Genomic DNA, 22,052 nt, shown 5'->3' with positions numbered 1-22,052 from the left:
AATTTCACTTTTTTCATGCTAAGTTAAAGAAACTTTTAACAACACATTAACCGTTTGTACTGCATAACTTATCCAGTTTCCTACAGTGTTTACAAAGATAGAAATCCCACGCTGAACTACCTGAACACCTACCAACATTCAAGCAAGCAGAGTCATCAATGGAACAGAGGGAGCTGGTTATATAGGGGTATGTAAACACAGCTACAAGGAAATAACTTTGTTATATAAAGCTCCTGACTGAAATAAGCCATTGCACCTGTAAGTAACGTTGGCCACAAACCGAACTCATCAGCAGTCAATGCTGTAGAGAAAGGTTCAAATTTTACGTTACTCCACATTTACAGCATCAGTCCATGGTTATTAAATAACTTTGCGTCAGCAGCTCGTCATCTGTCCTGTTCCTGCAGGTATATTAAACATGTTGAACACAGGTGTGGCAACGTTCTGTATAAACCATACACTAGCTGGTTACGTGTGTCAGCGTGCCGACCTCAGGCTCTTCACGGCTCCCAAGTCAGTAAAACTTATGTTTGATATCCGCTGTCTTACATTCACTTATATCCACTGGCTCCTCTGCCGAGGCATGTTCCTTAAAAGCTAGAACAACTGATCTTTTCCTGGGCTTGGAATTTACCCTTACCATCCCTGGTGAGAGTAATCCCCACACAACTTGCCTTAGTCAGTCTTTCTCATCAACAGCTTTTGTTTTTTAATGGTTATGTACAGACACTGCTGTGTGCACCTCACCTGCATCAGGCCTTGCTACACCGGTCTGTGACTGTGCGAGCCCGTGTCCCAGGCTGGGATGCTGCAGGGGGGAGCACCTTGGCCCTGCAAAATCTGAAAGGCTGCTGAAGCAGTACAAGTTTCCCGGGGTTTGAGGATGGTACCACACTGCCACCCTCAGCAGGAACAGCAAATCATCATCCTTTCAAAAGGGAAAGGAGAAAATCATCTTGAATTTGCTTTCAGTGCATAATAGCCCCATCTCCCACCCACCCACCGTGTGCATCGCTACCATAAGCATTGCACATCAGGGAATAAAAAGTTGAAGCACCTGCAGCAGTAAAGCTTGCTGTGGTCTGCTCAGGCTGCTCGTGGATATGGGAAGACAAGAGGTACTGATGAACTGAGGAGCAATTGCAGTGCCAAGTAGTCTGTCGTAATCTCCAACAAACAGCTTTGACACGTCTTTTTCATAAACACACAGTGATTGAAAATAAGTCAGAACTGACTCTTCTTTTTCCATTGTATAAGCATATGGAAACAGGCATCCAGGAAAACCAGTATTGTATAGTATATATTTGATAATAAAACATTACACTAGATGTTTTGCTGACATAACGTACACTTTAGAAATCATTATCCTATGTAATTTAAATACTATATATAACCTTACTTTTCAGATAACTTGCACCAGTTCAGCAGAGCACATGTTTTAATTGAAGTATTCATCTTGGAATTAACTGTGATTTCTCATTCACTTCAGTATGTGCCAACACTTATAAAGAAGTACAAACCCTGTGGTTTCAGAAACGTTTAGTAACTTCCACTTATTTCAAGCCTATATCCCTTTTCCACCCTGCACTCTGTATATTTCTCTATTCAATCGTTACATTTCAGGGCAAAGAGTAGTGCCTGTACAGACCTGATTTCTGTTCACACTTATGTCTGCTTTGCTCTCTAATGAACATTTGAGACTCTTCAGTAAGACACAGGCAGATACATAGCAGTGTCAGAGGTGTAATCTATGAATAAGAGTGTGATATTACAAAAATATTTTTGGTCAGAACTCACATTTTCATTTTCTTTTCGTATTTCTGTCTTACAAGTTGATCAGAAAAACAATAGCCAGTAAGAAAACTGGCAGAACAGAGTAAACTAGAATTGCAGCTTGGGCCAAACTCCTCCCATTTCATACCTGTATTATATTATAGACCTAAAATATATTAAAGTACTGTAAATGATATTTTCCTTAAAAATTGCTGTTTTACATGACGGCAGCAGATGAAATAATTTAAGTAGCTTTTATTCACAGAAAGCAGACAGTATTCCATATTCACCTCCAGGAGGCAAAATTTCAAATTTCAAGTTTCACAGCTACCAAAAGTGCTTTTAGTCAATATATTATTCAATAACTAAACTACAGAAGAACATCTATTGCAGAACTGATTAGCTAAAAAAGTTACCTTTCCTTTATGTTTTAGCTGTACAAAGTGTAATAACTTTTTCTACTTTTTAATAAAATTCCTGAGTTTTTTTTACTTCAGAGATAAACCTGAAGCTTCTTCAAAAATGTCATTAGCTATTTATGTTATTAGCTATTTATTTAATAGCACATTAGCTATTAAAGTTATCACATTTCATTCTGCATTGTCAAGAGACTAGACATTGTGCAATCACACTGTCGTTACAAAGCTGACAAAGCATTAACTGCTTTATTTCACTGTTAAAATCATTAATTCTGCAACTTTGAGTTCTTTTTCATTCTGGTTGCTTAGGGAAATAAAGGATATGGTATATGCACACACATATGCCAATATATTAGGCTGTGAGTTCCCAACTAATTACTTTTGAATGCATTTAATAATTTGTCTCAGGTTTGATAGATAATTACTCTCAAATATATTGAATTAAAGTTTCATGCAAATAAACATGGGAAAAATTACATATTTTTGTGTAGATCAGATCAGCTACCTTCTTCCCAGAAGAAAAGCAGAATCCTGAACCTAACTTTACCCTGCCCTTGAACCACGCAGGCTCCAGGGGAGAGCTGATGATACCTCAGGCACAGGGCAAAGCATCAGCCCAGGCACCTGTTTGGACACCAGAGGCTGGAGCCACAGGCCAGGTACAGGAACTGTGTTTTCATAATCCCACTCCTCGTAAGTTAAGCATTACATACAATTCCTGTTTTCCAGCTGCTTACTGTCAGCCCAGACCCAATGGCAGAACATTTTGCCCAACTAACTTGGTTTTCCAGGCTCCAGGGTCCCCCTTTAATGCAAAGCCATGGTATTCCTAGGGCCTGGGAATTAGATTGTAAAATTGACTGTATACAACTTTATTACTTTGCTAGAACAGTGTAAACCAGACTAGGAGATTAATAAAAATTGTATAACTTGAAGTATTAAAGGGTGATTTCTGATTCAAATTCCAAGTGTCCAGTATAATACACTTAAAGAGGAGAACAGAAGCAGCATGCAGGACAACAGCAGTGCTACAGAGTAACAAAACCCAAACTACAAACCAAGCTAAAAAAGGATTAGCATTTGGAATACACTAAAACCACACAAACTTCTAAAAAGTGATGTTGTTTTTAGCATCTGAGCCTCAGCACTTCACATCCCAAGGACTGTTCATTTAGTAAGCCTGAACCAAATGCTGAGTTCATTAAAAGAGAAACTGAAGATAATTCATTCCTATTTCATCAATTATTGCGTGATTTTGAATCAATGTGGCATTTAATACCACTGTAGATGTTGACTTGCATTAACTTTCACCAGATTTTTGTATGTCATGTATATCTATAACACTTTAAACTGCCTTCGGCATTTTCTGTTCTCAGAATTATTTTTTCTTCTTGTTTGAAAGATCAGACAAGTATTATCTCTTTTGAATTAAAACAACTGCTCATGCATTCCTGGGGAAAATGAAAAATTATTTGAGCATAAACACACACTTCTCACATGGTCTTTTTGCAATTTAAAACTCTTTAGCCCCCAGAACGATGTAGATAAGTTTTCCTGTGAAAATAAGGAATGTTGTTACACAGATTAAAGTTTTATTCCTGACTTAAATAGGAACATGAGGAAATCCTCTTTCATGACCTGAAGATCAGATATGTTAAGCTATGATAGCAATGTGTCAGCCTCTGAAGTTTTTAGAACACGGATATTCAGGATTGGGACTGGAAACCTAGTCTGATATTCTGCATTTATTCCATTATCTTGCCAACTAGCTCTGTCATCTGCAATTTCATTGCAGACATTGAGGTATGTGACCTGCACCCATTACACAAGTGAGTCAGCCTGAGGAAGGCCAGAACATCAGGATGCCCATTTCTTTACAGGGACCTGAAGATATCAATCTAAATACCTCCAGGAATGCAGGGATTGAAATACGGACTAGCGATAAAAATGAAAAAGTCCTATGCTGTTTTGTCTTATGAAGACAGGACTCATCATCTAAGATTTTTCCACTGTTGTGTTCCTCTAACCCTGCCTGGACTGCATCGCCCTGCCTACTGCAAGCTGTAGTAGCCATTTAATGCTGCATAGATTGCTTGTGTCCTGCAAAGGGCTACTGAGGCAGCTGGTGAAAAACGTGCATCACCACCTTTGTCTGGACATTTCCGATTTTCCCCTCACCAAACTCCTAGGAAGGGCCACACAGCTTATTTTGAGTGTATAATTACTCTAAGTAAAACTTAAAACTTTTTTTTCTTGGAAATTTTGCTCTAAAGCTGACACTCTTACGACGAGTTATTCCCAATCAAAAAAACCCTCATTGTAATCATCTACTTAAAATGAGCTTCTAGAAAGTTTAACTTCTATTGGTCTAAATACTCTTTATGAGTTCATATTTCTACATAATGGGGTTCATATACAGCATATTCATAAGGCAGACAGAAGCGAGCATTACAGTTGATAAAACTAAGGTAATTCAAGTGACATTTAAGAAGCTATTATGCCTTGCTATTATTCTCCTTGTATAATTTTACAGTAAGTGAAAGCCTGGTAAGTGTCTGTTAGAAATACTTTCTCCATGTTCGTAACTAATTTTTAAAATAAATAACTGTGAATCCATTTTGTGTTTATAAGTAGCTACTAAGCCTTAATAAACAGCACACTGAAGTCTACATTTAAAACAAGTAGGAGTTAGATTATGGGGTTAGTGCAGAGCCAGCTATAGAAACAAAATTTGTCCTAATAGTTTCTTCAGTATGCTTTAAAAACTGTTAAGAGTACATTAATAGTAGGAACTCTTTTGTGTATAATACAGTGCTGAAAATGGAGGAGGAAGCAAAATAAGTTACTTCTTTTTACAAGCAAGAGAAATTTTTGTTTGTTTTGCAAGGTCTCCCTCAGTTTTGGCTCTCTAATGTCACGTAACATTGATACAGAGTACAGCAGAATAAACTAAACCATAAACAGAAGGGCCATGTGGTATGTGGTCAGGGCACAGTGCCATCCCATTTGGACTGGAAAGTCTTTTCTGTCAAAGCAGAGTTTTGGTATTACACCATCAGTTCTTTTAGCTTTGCTCAGATCATGTATCAGGTAAGGCTTAACAAACAAAATTGATGTATTAATTCTTACAGTTTCTAGTATATCTCATGCAAAATTGAGGATGAAAAGATGATCATTACATTCACGGACATTGGTGTCACCTTTAGGTAGACTGAGCATGGTCGGGAGAAAGTAGTTGTTGGAAAAGCCCCACTTCTTTCATGAGGAAACATAGGAAAGGTCCAGTAACCCATCCAGCTTCTCCTTGAGGACAGGCCAACCCTCTCCCAGCAATTTGGCTTTACTTCTAGGATTATACAATAGCAACTCAGCAAATTTGTCTGGTTGAACAATTTAAGTGAGCCTGGTGCCTCACAGGTTTTCCTGGTCCTGCTTAAAACTGGGGCTTGCCAATTATACTCCAGTGTATTTATCTTACCCTATATAATAGCCAGGTCAGAGAGCTCACGATACATATCATTAGTGCCTGCACAGCTGTCTGTGGTAACGGGGAATTGTGAAAATTGCTTCTTGATGTCTCAATAGCGCATTTGTTGGAGGCTTTGTGTTATTGATAGCTGAACAGGTACATGATGAAAAGTGAGCATTTCAGGCCAGTAAAAACCACACCTATCAAACTAAGTCTTTCAAAACAGTAGGAGACATCCCAACCATAGGTTTACACATTTACACTATCCTATTGATAATAAACTGGAAAACTGTATATGATGCAAGACTAACACAAGCCTGCCTGTTCTTGATAGGCTCAGTTAATCCACCTGGCCTTTCAGGCATTGACAATATCATACAAAGAAAATCAATTACCCAAGGTAATCAAATCCACTGGCTTCATCTCAGCTTTCTCACTCATTTAATCTAATTCTTGAGTATTGACATTATTTTGTGTATAATGGAAACATATGTACTTCATTAAAGCCAACACCCGGACATACTCAATAGTGTAGTAAGAGCTAACAAAGCTATGACAAATGCAGCCTTGCTGTTATGAATCAACTGACAAGTAATACAACCAAAAATATTTGCTTCTCAAAACAACCTTTGAAGAAACAGGTTTTAGATGAAAGTGCCTTGCTTCCAGGGAGGTTTTGCCCTGGAGTGCTTTGTCACTACATGGGGAGAGTAAAGGGTAGCATCATGCCCGAAAGCCATGACCTGAGCTGAAGATGTTCGGGTGCAAGATGCATTCTGGCTGCCTATAACAGCATCTCTCAAGGTAACAGAGCCATCATGCTCCAGACTGAGCAGTGAGGTAGGAGACCCCAATTTCAGTAAGAACATGCTTTGATTTCAGCATATGAGTAATGCTACAAGAGGTCAGATGAACATTAAAATAAGTCATTAAGCCTCAGTGACTTCAGTGGAAAAAAGCAGCAAGTAGTGAAATAAGTTCACTTGACAAGTAAAAGCTTATCAAGAAGAGAATAATTTCAACCCAAGATGGGTTTAAAATAAAATGAAGACATCCAATACTTCATAAAAAATGATTGTGCTTTATGTAAGTGTGACTTGCTAGCAGTAACATTCGAAGAATTTGTTGTGCGACTGGTCAACAAGATACAAAGAAGGAAGATAAGAACTCTTAAATTTGAGCTATTTTATATTTTCATTATTTTCTGCCCAAATAATCTGGAGTGATTGCAGTGTATGTAGCCCTCAGGTCACTGAGTAGTGTTATAATAATTTAAAATGCAACTATGGTTCTGTTCATGCAGTCTGCAGTAGCTGTAAGAATGTAGACTTTCATGGACAAGCATTCCTGCTTAGGAGTAGACCTTACCAGGTATGAGAACACTAATTGACTCATCCTCTAATTCCCACATAATTTATAGTAATCAGAAAACTTATTTTTCCTGAAGAATTCTAAAGATGGAGCACATTTTATGGTGTTATTTTCATGCTTTCCATTACATTCGCTGGATATGATATAATGAGGTAGAATAATGATATAGAACTGTTTATAATAATTTCAAATCAACAGTCTATTAGCAGATTTTGAAAGTCCCCAGCATTGGTATTACCTTTTGCCTCATTAAAATGGGAAGATTTAAATCAAATCTATAGATCAGTGGGTATTTTCTCACTTTTTGCTTTGCATTTAGCTTAGATACAAAACTGTAGTATTTGGTCTCATTTTCAGGTCCTCGCTCAACACTGCATTTATTCAGAACTGATTTGGTCAGTATTCCAAGCATTTGTACTTACAGTAGTATGTCCAAAATAATGTTGACTAAATGTCAACATAATCAAATTAAAAATGGGCCATTTTTGTTTATGGTACACCACATTACCAAACATTTCATGTATCAATAGGATATTTAAGTGGTAATGCTAATATTGCCTTATAAGGGTTATGTGTTATTAGGCAAGCAGTTCAAACACCTAAAATCTCACAGCCAGCCTGCTGATCAGAATTTAACTTATCTGGTATCCCAGGGATTCCTGGAGAAGTTCACTATCTTTTCTATTATCTATTATAATAGCATTACAGCTATTGAAAGTCATTACAGATTGCAATGCTGTTTAACCAGTGCTGCGGATGTTACAATTACCCTCTGAGATCACAAACTGTAAGGAATATCTACTAAAAAAAAAATAAATCAACTTACCCAACATGGGCTTCCATACAGATGCAGAGGTCTAAATGCACAGAGGAGTTAAACTATTTCTTACTGTGGACATCCAGATTTTTTGTGTTCAAGGAGTCTTTTCTGCAAGTTGTTCTCTGAAACAATTTCATTACTCTTTGCCAGCCTGAGGATGGAGTCAGCTGATTTTCCAACCGATGAATGGCTCTATTCAAAGACTTAAGCTTTGGGTTAATAATTGAGCCGTCCCCTTCTGGGACTAGCTCAAGGGCAGGTGGCTGGTTTGGTGCCTCAGTGGTTCCACCGCTGCAGGGAGTGCAAAGGGGGCCAAAGCTTGACAGGAGCTGGCTCTTGAGGTGACAGGGCAGGTCTGCTGCTGTGCATGGGGACAGGCTCACACTAGCCAGTTGCTCCTAAAGTAGTATAGTCCTTGCTGAGAATGCAATAGCCCCAACGGAAAATTAATAAACTGAGAACCATTGGCACTCTGAAGGACCAGTATAAGCTTTAGAAGAAACCAGCATAATATTTAGCTTTATATTAACAGGTTTTACTAACAGCCTTAATATTACAAGCCATTGTAATTAATTTCAAGTGCTGTTCACTTGCTTGTCTCCAATAGACAGCACCACACTGCTCGTGGCCCAGGTGCTGTTGCAGGTGATTTGAGTTCCAGTGACTGCCACTGCTCAGGGCTCTTGTATGGAGAGCAGGATGTGCGCTGCCCAAGATTTTCAAATGCATCATAACTGCCTTAGAGCCTTGAAATTCAGACAAGGGCTGAATTCCCAGTTTCTTAAGACATTTTTCAGAGTCCTCCACTTGAACACTGTGAACTGCAATGGGCAACAGCACACTGATGCTTTGAGCTCTCAGACAAAGTATTTTCATTCTAGTTAAATTATGACTTGCAATTAGCAGGTACTTGAAATAGATATTAAGAAGTAGGTAGAAAGAGATCCCTAGAAATTTCAGGATTTCTGATACTGTCCATTAGATGTAACTTGTGTTTGGAGTACTGCTGGGAATAGTAAAAAAACATCAGCATTAATTCTATGCCAGTTGGCAATAGAATTGTCTTCAAGGCTGTTTTCTCAGTTCTAACGCTATGAAATGCCACATGGGACCAAACTTGCCGATTCTCCCACTTGCAGCTGTTCTGCAATAGAAACAATCAGGGATTTTTTTTCCACTAGGTTTCAAGCTTCTTTCTGCTTGAATGATGAAAGAAAGATAAACAATATACATGTTACAGTTAGACAGACTGTTCAAATGAGATGGGGGGGGGGGGGGGGGGGGGCGGGGGGAGGGAAACAGGGAATACCCCAGAGCAGACATTCTTAGCACATACTCTTGACTTATAATTGGATCAGCATTCAGCGTTTGCAGGGAATATAGGATTTTATGTTTCTCCAATTTCTTCTGCCCATAGATGCAGTAAGAAGAGCTTTAGGCAATAACAGTAGCAGAAAGGCATACAACAGTAGGGAAACATGCTTCATTTTTTGTTATGGAAAAATGTGGTTTTCCTCTCTTATTTAGGGCCTGAGACCTTTCCACATTGTGTAGCCTGAGGGGAGCTTCCAGCACTGTCACAGTAGGCACGTGGCATTAAAGTAGTCTCTTGTAACAACATGTCACTAACCAATGTGAAGATAAAATTAAGAAAAAGTACAAGCAGTAATGGTTTTAAAATACAAAAGGGTAGATTCAGGATAGATGTAAGGAAGACATTTTTTATGGTGAGGGTGGTGAAACACTGGAACAGGTCGCCCAGAGAGGTAGTAGAAGGCCCATCCCTGGAAACATTTAAGGCTGGGTTGCACAGGGCTCTGAGCACTGATCCTGCTGAAGATGTCCCTGCTCATTGCAGGGGGGTGGACTAGGTGACCTTTAATGGTCCCTTCCAACCAAAATGATTCTATGAAGAAGCAAACACGCACACTTACTTCTGACCGGGACAGAGACTAGCATGTGCTAGGAAGGATCTGAGGGTCCTTACTGCTGGAAGATGCAGTGTCAGGACCTCTCAACCTTTCCCTTCCTCAACAGTTGTCAAGTCTTCCCCAAAATCAGCACTAATAATTGAAACTGAAGTAGTCAAAATTGTCTTCTTTCTTCTTCTTCACAGCCTGGACCATCCCATATTTTAGTACTGGTGATAGTGACCCTGACAGGAAGGATTCTCACCCCTCCACCTTTTCCTCATATACCAGCTACACGCAATGATTTCTGACAGCAGATCTTAAACTCTGTCAGAAGTTCCTTGCCCTAAGACAGTCTGGACTGGAAATCACATTCCTTAGGTGCTTTCCTTAGTCTTGTGTGGTGTGCAACGGTGTTTCCCCAGGGAAGGCGGTACCTTATCCACAAGCTTCGGACAGCTCCTGAAGCGAGAGGTCCGTCAGGAACGTAACACCCAGGAACCTAACAGCTTGCTTCCAGTCACTCCTAAGAAACACCCGAGATGTGTTTCCCAAAGACACCCAGAACAGTCCCACATCAAATGGAGAGCAAGGGTGGACATTTCTACCCAGGGCGGTCGGGGTGTGACACTTGCACGAAGGAAAACAAGGCAGATAAGCACGAAGGTTCGTGCAAATTCTGTCGGAGGCACGGCCAAAAAGCAGCGGGAAGAGCTGCCACTGGCGTTTGTCTGGCAGGGATCCCCGAACAGCACTGTTTCCCTCAAATGCATTAGAAACTGAAAAGGAGTGTATGAACGATGAAAAGAGGTGTATGGAGGAGTGGCAGGGAAGGGACAATGCTGCTTAGAGGCACCCATGGGGGCTCCAGCTAGGCGACAGCGGGGGGGGCCTTCTGCCACTGCCGCCCACCCCTGGCCGTGGGCGGGCTCGAACCCTCGGTCCGCCGGCGCGGCGCCCCCGCAGTCCTCGGCCGGCTGCGAGGCTGCTCGGAGGCGGCCGCCGCGCTCCGTCCTGCGCCCGCCGCCGCGGAGGGGCCGCGGCCCCGGCCCCGGCTGCAGGTAAGGTGCGATGGTCCTCGGGGAGCGCGGCACCCTCCGGCCGGCAGCCTGTCCCAGCACCGCTCCTTTCCCGGGGGCGCTCCTGCCTTCCCTCTTCATCCCTCCCGCCTCTGCTCAACTGTTTGTTTTTTTTTCTTAATTGTTTTTTTTTTTTTTAATGTTAATTTTTCCTCCCATAGTAATACCTCTGAAGTATTACTAAGATACGTTCTGCTGGATTAAAATAGCACAGAATAACTCAAATTGGTATTAATGAAATAAATCTGAGAAGTGAGTTTCCCCCCCAAAAGCCTGCAAAAACTTGTTCTTAAAAACAGCGAATGGCATATGGAGAAACTTCTCCCAAAAAGATAATCTAAGCAGCAGCTTCCATTTTCCCCCAGCTCCTGGTCAAATCTGCACATCTCGCCTCAGGTGAATATGTAGATGAACAATGTGCCAGTACTTAAAAAGGTGTACAATGTTTGAATGACAATAGATCACGTAGATTAAACCTGCTATTGGGCATTGAGTCATGATGAAAGTAAATATTTAAAGCATTTTATTTCTCTAGCAGTTTTTTTCTAATTATAAAAAAAATCACTTGCCTATAGACATCACTTCAATGTCTATTCAAACTGTCTAAATAGGATTATTAAAGGTGCTCTTCATCATGACACAACTCCAGGTAATTCTAATGACTGTCATAGAATAAAGGTAAAGCAGTATGTATTTAAAGAAAAGGAAGACTCTGAAAGTCATGCACTTAGCACATGTTAGTTAGTTAAATCTGCATTAGTGAAAAAGAAATAAATACATGTTTGCTTGAAAAATGCAACATACTTTCAAAGCCCCTGTTGTGATTTCCTCTCAGGCTGAGCTCCTGCTGACTTTGAGCTCAGTTCCACACCTCAGAGTAACACCTCTGACTTCAGCCCTAGCAGGTACAAAAGCATGCAAAAATCCTGAGCCCAGGACACTGAGAACATTCACATTTTTGTGTGGCAGTACAATTAAAGCATTTCTTCCTGTGATTATCATGTACTAATATATGTGTTTCTACTCAGTAGTTTTAATTGCATTAATTTGTGTCAGTTCATTTCAAATGCAAAAGCTTCTAGATTGTAAAAACCAAACCGTGATGAAAGCTGATTTTCTCCTCCAGTCTTTCATCCTGTTGTGCTGCTCAAAATGGTTAGTTTGTAATCTCCTGGTTACAGGGACATGTTACTAATTCAGCAAGGAATTACAGATCTGAATCAAACTGACAAATAGTTGTTTGGTGACTAAGTGTCCCAAGAATACTTTTTCTGGAGGTTTACAGGCATATGTAAGAACAGTCAAAACAGGAAAAATCTATGGTTCAAACTCCTAATTTGCATGGAAAACAAGGCATCATTGGGGCATATTCCCTCCCTTCTTCCCCTTTTCCACCTAAACAAGCAAGCCTTCACAGTTGCAAACAAAATTAATTGCAAACCAAGGGGTTGATTCTGTCATAAATGAGAGGCACATTGCAAAATACTCAACGAGGAGAGAAGATTGATATGATTAAGTCTAATCTGCTACTGCAGGGGTATTATTTTTTCCCCCCTCACAGACTCAAGCATGTGTTCAGTGACATATAGTGAGATGTCCCTCATTCTCCCATGCCAGAGGCAGCATGGAGGGAAGACATGGACAGATTATTTGGGTCCTGAAGAGTTTCTACAACATGAGAATGCTTGAGGAAAGCTCACAGACATCAGGGTCTATGTGGGGAGACTCTCCTCCAGGTTAAAAGCTAGAAGATTCTAGCTCTGTTAACTTTCATAAGGAACAAGAATTTAAGCTGGCATCAGAAAGATATGATTTCACTTGTCTTTTCAAATTAAGCTGTTACTTAATCTGAACCAGCATATTCTGTCCAACTTTCTGGATTTTCAACTATTTATATTAATCATATCTATTTTGATAGTGCCCAAACAAAACCATGGCTCCATTTTGCTATGGGCTATAGAAACAAGTGAGCCTGGTCTGTGTAACCGGTGATGTGTGGTATCAGGGCTGCAGTAGCACTGTGTCTGCTTTCAACCCACACTTGTGGGTGCCCTTTAGAAACTTGGGGGCCTAAAGTGCTCACCCAGGTGGCTGTCAGGTCTCAGCTGGGACATGGGAGACCACCCAAGCCATCAGTTAGCCACGTGAAAACTGTTTGTACCTTTCTGCAAAGTCAAAACCTTTGTTAAGGTGCCTTTGAGGTTTCAATCATTTGAATGTTGCCTGCCTCTTTGACTTGACTCAAACATATTCCTTCTTTAAGGTGCATAAGAACTGAGCACATCTCTGCTCTTTGCTGCTCTGGGGTAGCCACAGGGGCAGGTTGTGATTTGTGACTGTCATACTGGTGTGGCAGAAGGTGATCCCTGGCTGTCTGTGGGATTGCATGTGGGAGGACCTTGTGGTGTTGACATAGACCTTAAAAAAGATAGTAAAGGTCTCAGATTCAAGACCTGTGGTTTGGTACAAAGGAACTCAAACATTTGCAGACGTATGTAGAGGTCCAGCTGCACAGATAGCAGAACTGGGATGTACAGAGCAAAAGATTTAAGTAAAAGTCTATATACACATACAAATAACCATTACCAACCTCACAATCTTCAAATTACTTTGGAGTAATGGCAGTAATCATCAACCATGACTCAAACACCACTGATACCTGCTGGACTTGTATCAGCTATCTGAAAGTATATTTAGGAACAAGGTGGAGGTAAGTTATTTAATCCATTGCCTTTTTTACCAGAAAATAGCCTGTGTGGCACACTTTCTATAGTTTTTTTCAACAGGCATGAACAGAGCTTGTAATGAGTGCTATATTTAAGCAGTCACATTAATACATTCATTTATTAAAACCTATTCTTTGAATGTTTACTACTACATCAATTTCTGTACATCACTGAAACCTTTCAGTTCAGTATTATGCTGGTTGGAAGTAGTGCATCTGACACTTATTCCATGAAGGCAACTCCTACAACTGTGTTGCCATCCTAAGCACCCAGTTGTTATAAATCTGAAATTCATTTTCTGGGAAAATTGTGTAACATTAACAACATCTCTGCCAGTTAAATTATTTCCCAGCTAACCCAAGAGATATACTAATCTATTTAAAATGCACAGAGTGAAAACAACAACAGATAAGCGTATAAAATAATCCTATCATAGGTTATGTAAGTTACTCTAAGGCTTTGATGTTTATGAAATTGATAATGCAGAGAACTTGGTGAGAAATACAGACCTCAATCTAGAAAAGCAAATGTCTCTAACAATTAGACAGTATTTGTATACTTAATACTGTATTAGCACCATACTGCTAGTCTTTAATCCTTTTGTGGTTAGAAGCACAGATACTAAAAAAAAATATTTAAATGGCTGCAACAGTGGATTTCTTTGACTTAGCTTATGAGCTTCCAGTGTATTTTGAGGACAGTGATTTTACATGTTTACTTAATATATTATTTGGGACATTGAAATACATCACTGAGTTGTTGCTGATACAGTCTGAAATCTTGCTATGCTAATTTTTTTTCAAAGAAAAAATTAACCTGTTCATTATACAGATTTATTCAGGATCACTCTTTAAAGAATCTCATACAACGCCCTATACATATATAAGCAATGTTTAGTTGAAATCTTTCTGACAGCTCATTTTGCTAAACCAGAGAAGCAGATTTTAATTTCTGGTGAATCTTAAGTTCATTCTACTTACTTTAACAATACGACCACCTTCTGCTGTATCTTTGATCAAAACATCTCAGAGCAAAAACACTTGAGAAAGACATACAGATTGGAGCAGCTTCCTGAGTGTCCCAGTGAGAAAGTGACATTTTCAGCTATTACTTGTATTACCTGGCACATGTGACAACTGTATTGATCAGAACATCGGAGCATAACTGGAATCCAGTATTTCACTTTGAACTATTGCTAGATGGATCAGCACTAGAGACTTAACCTCCATTCAATTGCTGACATAGCTCTGTCACCACAAATGGCCCTTGTACTGCCTGTCTGCAAAGGAAACATGACAAGACAGCTGCTTTCCATGGACCAAGTAAATCTAACTTTACTTACTTGCCCAAGGAGGCTTTGCATGGTTTATGTCCATGCTAGCAAGATCAGATGTGCCTAGGGTTTAGAAACAAGCTAGCTGGTAAGCCAAGAGCCAGCTTCTCTGCCAAATAAGAGGGTGCCCCTTATAATAGGTTGCAGACACATACATTGGTCCACTTTCATCAGTCAATTCCCCAGTTATACCCAGAGTTTTGCTGCTGCTGGGTTTTTTTCCTTCCAATTTGCCTCACAAAAAAACCCCCTCTTGCTACTTTTCACTCAAGCTGCACTGTCTGCAATATTACTCAGTCTTAACATGAAAAATAATATGTGAAAACTTTGCATTTTCTTCTCTTTTGCAATCTATATATTTTAGGGAGACTCAAAAAGCATCATGAAACTAGGGCTATCCTAGGCAGACACCCAGGTTGATACAAAGACAGATAGCATGTCACTTTATTCCTCAAAATGCTGTCTGACAGTAGTCACTGACAACCAGTTGTGTGGAGTTGGCATTTCTGAGTGATGAGCGAAAGTTTCTTACTCTTCCTTTATTTTCACTTGTCACTTGTACACAGCTGAAGGGAGATAAAAAAAATATTTCCTATGTAACTTGGAAATAAGAGTAAGGAAGTCTGCCCAGAACTGTAAAAACGAACGAAGTTGGTAATATAGTGTCAGGTGCCAATTTGCTAAAAGCCAGGGTACGAGTGAAGACTGAATAAAGAATCTGGAAGTGACAGTGGCATTGTGGGACCATATCCTGTCAGAGTTTTTCCTTTTTACTTCTCTGCCACTCTGTTCCTGAATATTATCTTGTGTCGGCCTTCCATATATCCACTCCCTTTCTCCCACTGAGTATTTTCAGCTTTCCATGATTTTCTTTCCAATTGGTTCATACTGATCTAACAAACAGAGGATGGAGTAAAGAATTTGTATATAGGCTCATTGGCTACGCTGCAGTTATAGTGGGCAGTACAAATAGGACAATGCAGAGCAGGGGAGGTAGTTATACTGCTTTGGCACTCCGGCCAAATCCCTCCTGAATTTCTAGCTGCTTCTCAGTTAAGCACTTAAAGATACTGTCATTCAACACTTTGGATTTGGAAGTCAAACACAATTACAATGCTAATTTAGATTATACTAACTATAAACCCACTATCAACTTTTTAAGTTATTTTAAGACAATTCTACATGCTGTTGTAGATGCCTGAAACAGCATCTATGGGAATTCAGGCATATGGCTGCTAGCATATGACAGTGTCTTTATTTTTTAGTATTTTCCATACATCCATTGTGGATAAGATACTTCAGTTTAACCGGCATTTCATCCTTTAATTCATTCACACAAAATTCACTTCCAGTGGAATTTTAAGACACTGCTACTACCTCTGCCAGCTCTCTGCCTCATCTCATTTCAGTCTGAGGTTTGTGAAACTTGCATAATTCACTTTTCCTCTCATGCTGAAGATAATAAACAGTGAATTCCCAGAAGATATGCCAAAACATTAGACACTATTTTACAGCCCTAATCTGATCCAAAGTAGAAAGCTTTGTCTCATCATATGGGAAACTGGGGCAGATACTTGTTACCTTCGCCTCAATTACTTAATGGTGTGTTTAGAACTCGAGGATGTGTCAACATATGCACAATAATATGGACAGCATGTAGTCTGTATGATAAAACCAAATGGTTCTATTCCATACAGAGAACAGCTTATGTATATTTTTCTAGGCTCCAGGAAAGAGGAAAATATAATGGGTCCTGCTGAACTAGTTTTAAATACCAGTAGTTAATAAGTTCTACATATGCAGGAAGGAATTGTGCTGTGAGTGTATAGCGTTTGATGAAGAAATACATAATAAAGGACAGGTCCAGATGTGCAAGCATGCCAAGAGGCAGGCTTTTCAATGCAACAAACCAGCTCAGTAAGCCCCATAAAAACCAGGACAGCAAAGAAAATGTCTGTGTGCATGTAAGCGTGTATGCACATGCAGCAGTGATGCAGCTTAGGTATTATCTGTGAAACTGCTTAAGATTTCAATAGCTACCCAATTCTGTTCCTTGGCTGGCATGTGGTGTCTCTTTGTGGTGGTGGGCTGCCAGTTGACATGGCAATTAGATCTCTTGATTAATGTTTCTTGCACAGATATGAGATTCTCTCTTTCCTGTGGTTTCCATGCTCTATTCTTGAGCATACAAAATTAATCCACACACTATAGAATGGATCTGACCTTTCATGTGTTAAAGACTAAAATACACCACCCCATTCTCCCTCAAAATTGCTATATTGGATGTTGGTTAAGATCTGAATGTAAACCAGTTGGTTTAGAAAAAGATTTGTAATCAGCCCATTCATTTTGATCTTCATCTGCCCATCATTTGATCTACATCACAGTAAAAACTAAAACCAAAGTACAGAAATACCCATAGGTTCCCTTTATAAAGGATCTTCAGACACATTAGGAGCTCATAGTAGCAATTCAAAAGCTAAATATAAAAAAAGCTTTATGAAGTACTTATAAAGTCAATAAGGTTTTCTGGGAAACCAGAAAGATAATATTTTTTTAGCATATTTTCCTGTGAGATAAAGATAGCAAATGTAGAAAGTATCCATCCAAACCCAAAAGGAGATATACAAAAGACATCCCACGATATGCACCGGGAGTGTTACAGAATCAGCATTTAGAGAGCAGTGTTCTGACAACACCATCTGCTCATTTGTGCTGTATCTTCCTATTACAGGCTCTCTTAATGTCTCATGCGTGATTTTATGTGGAAGTCAGTAGGAGTGTGTGATTTATTTTGACATTAATATTTACCAGGCTGGTGTATGCTTAAAGTATTCAAGATGCTGCGAATTTTCACTTGTTTAAAAAGCCATTTAAATGGCTTTAATTTTTCTTTGGAGACATGAACAACTTTGTCACTTCACCACTGTTAACATACAAGTCAGATACCATTCACACTGCATTAATGTAAGTAAAAGCAGCTAGTGTTGCTCTCACTAGAGCTACAGACTGAAAGAAAAATTACTTTGGGGTAAAAATGATTGCTAATGTTTTATGTTGGTTACTAAAGGAGGGTGAAATAGCTTCAAATTCCTTGCCGTTAGTAATTTATTGTGAAATCGAAGTGCAAGAGACCCCTGAAAAATTCATTCTGGACATTGAGAATAGTATTGATTGTCCCTTCCCAAAACCTACAACAGATATTTCATTTGTATTTATTAACACTTAACAGTTGTCTTGCAGATCCTGGGCAGGTAATGTCTGTTGCGTAGGTTTTTTCCAAAGTTTTGAAGCAAGTCTTACAAATAAGATTTCAGTGCTTGATGAAACACAGAAGGTTTGCACAGTCCATGAATTGCAGATCTGTTGCAGGACTGAATTAAACTATTGATTGATACTGTTTTCATCCAGAAATGGATTACAGAGCTGACAGATTACTTAAAATAACCATTATGGATGTGAATCATTGTGGTGGATTGACCTTGACTGCATGTCAGGTGCCTGCCAAACCACTCTATCACTCCCTGCTCAGCAGAACAGGGTGGGGAGAACCTAAGATGAAAAAAAACCACCCAACTTGTGGGTCAAGGTAAAGGCAATTTAATAAAGCAATAGCAGAGGTTGCGTGTGCAGAAGTGGAGGAAAACAAAAGATGTTATTCTGTACTTCCCATCAGCAGGTGATGTTTGGCCACGTGCTGGGAAACAGGGCTTTGGTACACACAGCAGTCACTATGGAAGACAAATGTCAAAACCGAACACACGCCATCGCTGCCTGCCCCCCGTTTGCTTTTATATCTGAGCAGACATTCTATGGTATGGAATATCCCTTGGCCAGTTTGGGTCAGCTGTTCTGGCTGTGTCCTCTCCCAAGATCTTGCCCACCCCAGCCTGCTGGCAGTGGGGGAATGTTGGAGGGACAGACTTGGCACTGTGCCAGCACTGCTCAGCGGTGGCCAACACACCGGTGTGTCACCACCACCTTTCTAGCTGTGGACACAAAGCACAGTGCCACGGGGGCTGCTGTGGGGCTCAGCCAGAGCACATACAGTCATAGTGACAACAGCAAAGAAATCCCATTCAGAAGAAAATGTCACCTCAGCCAAACATTTTGATGTATGTGGATGATTTTACGTATGATTATTTATACACAGTCAAAGGGTCTTTTTTAATAGGTAGAAACACACTTCTATTTCCCCGTTAACAAAAGGCTTAAGATACATATCATGTGTATTATTACTACCCATGTACCAGAGATGTTGCTCAAACAGCTGTGATCTAAGATGGGGTTGTGTATTTTCCATTCAGTGGAGACGACTGATGCACCAGAGGTGTACTCATTTACAGATACCCACAGCAGAGACAAAACACAGTGTTCATGATTTTCCTGCGTATGATGGCATTATTTTTCAAAGCTACTTTTCCTAATATTTAAAGGACAGATGCAAAAGCAAAAGAGCAGTACTATACTGGAATGCAACTTCTATTGGCAAGTGAAATTATTGCTGATGCTATGACTTTTGTGAAGTTTTGAGGGTTTATTTAATTGCTATAAATTTTTACTAATACATTTATAGCAGCAGCTATTGAAGATATAATATCTTTAGTGTTGAAAACCTTGTTAAATATGTATATTTGAAATGTAGATGTGTTGTAAAACATTACCTCTGCACTTTGTTTTTTTTTCAAGGAGCTACAAGAACTTTTGAAACCACACCTGACAATGTGCAGTCTTAAGTGCTACAGTCTCAGAGCCCTTTTTCTATTGATGCTGTGTAGGTAAGAAATATCTGCTAAGGAAACCATTATTTCTTCAATGTATGATAATATCAGTTAGTTTATAAACACTTTAATTAGAAATATATCTGACCAGGTACCAAACCAAATCTACTTGATAGTTGAATCTTGCCTCTTACAAAGATTAAACAACCTGGATATTAATAACAGAAATACAGGACTAAACTCCTTCACAAATCATCTCAGCTGCCTTGACTGAGCTACAGATTTTTTTCACTGAGAAGACTGATGGGTGAAAAAATAAAAGAATTTAACTTAAGCAGACAATCCTTCACACAAAGGATTACCTTGCAGATAGTGTCAATATTGTATCAAATGCTTAGCAAATTTAGAAGGGTGCAAGGTCTTTGCCTGGAGTGTAGTACCTTGCTCAAGGACAGAAGCATGCAGTCCACCTAGATGTACTACAAGCTTGAGGTAGTAAATTCATCATTGTGCATTTATTACTAAAGGAGAGCGTCTTAAAAAGAATTACCTGTTTAAATAATTGTCATCTTATTCTCTGTTGATGAAATCGTGAAGTCTTTAGAAAAGCTGAATTGTGTTAAGATGGAAAGTGAAACTGATTCCTTCTGTGTACAAGTAACCCTGCTAACAGTGCAGTTGCCATGACAAAAAAGAAAGAAGCGGAGAACTTAAAAATACACTCCTTCTAGAAAATTGGGGAAAAAAACCCTATTCTTTGTAAGTAAATCTAATAAGGAAGTGCAAACATGGATAGATTAAACATTATCACTACCACCTTTAACTGAAATACTTGAAGTTTGTTAGCCCATTCTCTGTGTAGAATTGCCAAACCTGTTTGGTCTCCTAGTAAATTCCTCAATATAAGATTCTGCCTGAGATTTAATTCAGATGGGTGTATGAACACATATTTATCTAAAGTCTCCACCTGGTCATGAGGGCCAGTGGAACTGTCCCCTGAAAGGGAGTTTAACACATCCATCTCCCCTCCTTTCTCCAGTATATATAATCTCTATAAAGAGATCTCTGTCCAGAATACATACTTGCTCCAATTCTGCCTTCCTTCCTCATCAGCTGTGACTTGCCATCTTCTATAATCACTGAATGATTCCTGGCTTTGCAGTAATAAAACACTGCTAAGAGACCAACAAGATTTCAGAAGCATCTAAGTAACACAAAGGCAAGATTCCCAGAGAGGTTCAGCCTGCAGTACGTAATTGCCTTCGTTATTGTAAGGCAGACTTTGTGAATCCTTTTACAGTGTCACACAGCTAAGAGTGTCCAGAAGCACAGGTAACTCCTATGGATACTATATAGGAGTTCTGTGCATGCACAGCACCTGTTCAATTGGACAGAGGTGTGCAGCATTGAGCTGGTCTGGTCATGTTGTACCCAAATCCAAGCCCAGCAGCAGCTCTGCCCCTCGGCCAGCTCACAGCCAAGATGATGTGTGGGTACACGGATGCCTTTTTGCAGTGCACAAATTGGGAAGGTTTGGTGGAAGTGGAGTTCAAAACAGAAACTATCCTGATTTGCATTGGAACAGAAAAATATTTTTAAGCAATACCCCAGGACTGAGGTGTACTGAAAGGAAGGGCCAGGATTACTCGCCAAGCGGTATCCCTGAGGTATTCCACTTCTATAAGCTCTGGCTAATGTGTGAAAAGAGTTTCCTCTACTGAGTACTTTCTAATCAATGGTGAGGGGTGGGTTTTGTTTTTGTTGGGTTTCTTAAGTTTATAAATAGCTGGAGCCTTATCTTCCCTGTCATATACAGAGAACAAGATTGTCACAACACACATACTAGCAGTGTCACACCAGGCTATCAGATAAAGGACATTTAACTTCACTTACAGCACTTGACTTTAAATTACAATACGGTCACATCATAGACACACACACTCAAATCTATATAATCTGTGGATTTGCCTGAATGGTCACTTTCCCAGAAATATTTTTATGAAGTAGAAATGAAAAAAATTATCAGAGTAATTAACAGAACTTACACTTCAAATCATTATCAGGAATCAGCCTAAGTAAATATATGGTATTTGATCCCAAGAAAGGCTCCCGTTTATTTCAGGAAGGGTGTGTTCAAAGAATGCTAGACTGGAGTTGTAGCATCAGATCCAGAAAATTCTGTGGGATGTTTATTTATTTGGGCTAAATTTAAGTGCAGTTGCATTATTTAAGTATTTGTTCCTGTACCTGGTAAGTGGTAACATAATGCTACTGTTTCAGCCTCACCAATTAACCAAACCCCAGTACTGTTTGTTTTGAAGCAGAGGATTAGTCAGTGATAGATACAGGCGATTCTGCTGAAGTTTATCTACAAAGACCATACAAAAGCCTGTATCCTTGAGCATGTCAGGTATGAAACAAATAGTAACGC

General features: G+C 39.6%; 2 protein-coding genes across 2 annotated transcripts in view; one reads left to right on the top strand and one right to left on the bottom strand.

The window, feature by feature from the left end:
* The window catches only part of ENTPD1 (ectonucleoside triphosphate diphosphohydrolase 1), a 57,120-nt gene extending 49,240 nt beyond the window's left edge, over positions 1–7,880 (bottom strand). Inside the window, exon 1 of the mRNA XM_027788864.2 lies at positions 7,859–7,880. Coding sequence (XP_027644665.1) covers positions 7,859–7,865 — 7 coding nt within the window. The 5' untranslated portion in view covers positions 7,866–7,880. The remainder of the gene's footprint in view (positions 1–7,858) is intronic.
* A 2,669-nt stretch (positions 7,881–10,549) lies between these two features.
* LOC101919725 (gamma-aminobutyric acid receptor subunit pi-like) overlaps positions 10,550–22,052 on the top strand; it is a 47,267-nt gene continuing 35,764 nt past the window's right edge. The window contains exons 1-2 of the mRNA XM_005238942.4: positions 10,550–10,823; positions 19,590–19,678. Of these exons, the coding sequence (XP_005238999.2) occupies positions 19,623–19,678 (56 nt within the window). The 5' untranslated portion in view covers positions 10,550–10,823; positions 19,590–19,622. The remainder of the gene's footprint in view (positions 10,824–19,589; positions 19,679–22,052) is intronic.

Source organism: Falco peregrinus, chromosome 1, assembly GCF_023634155.1.
Source record: "Falco peregrinus isolate bFalPer1 chromosome 1, bFalPer1.pri, whole genome shotgun sequence".
In the NCBI taxonomy this organism is placed as follows: Eukaryota; Metazoa; Chordata; class Aves; order Falconiformes; family Falconidae; genus Falco; species Falco peregrinus.
This window is presented reverse-complemented; position numbering and strand designations above follow the sequence as displayed.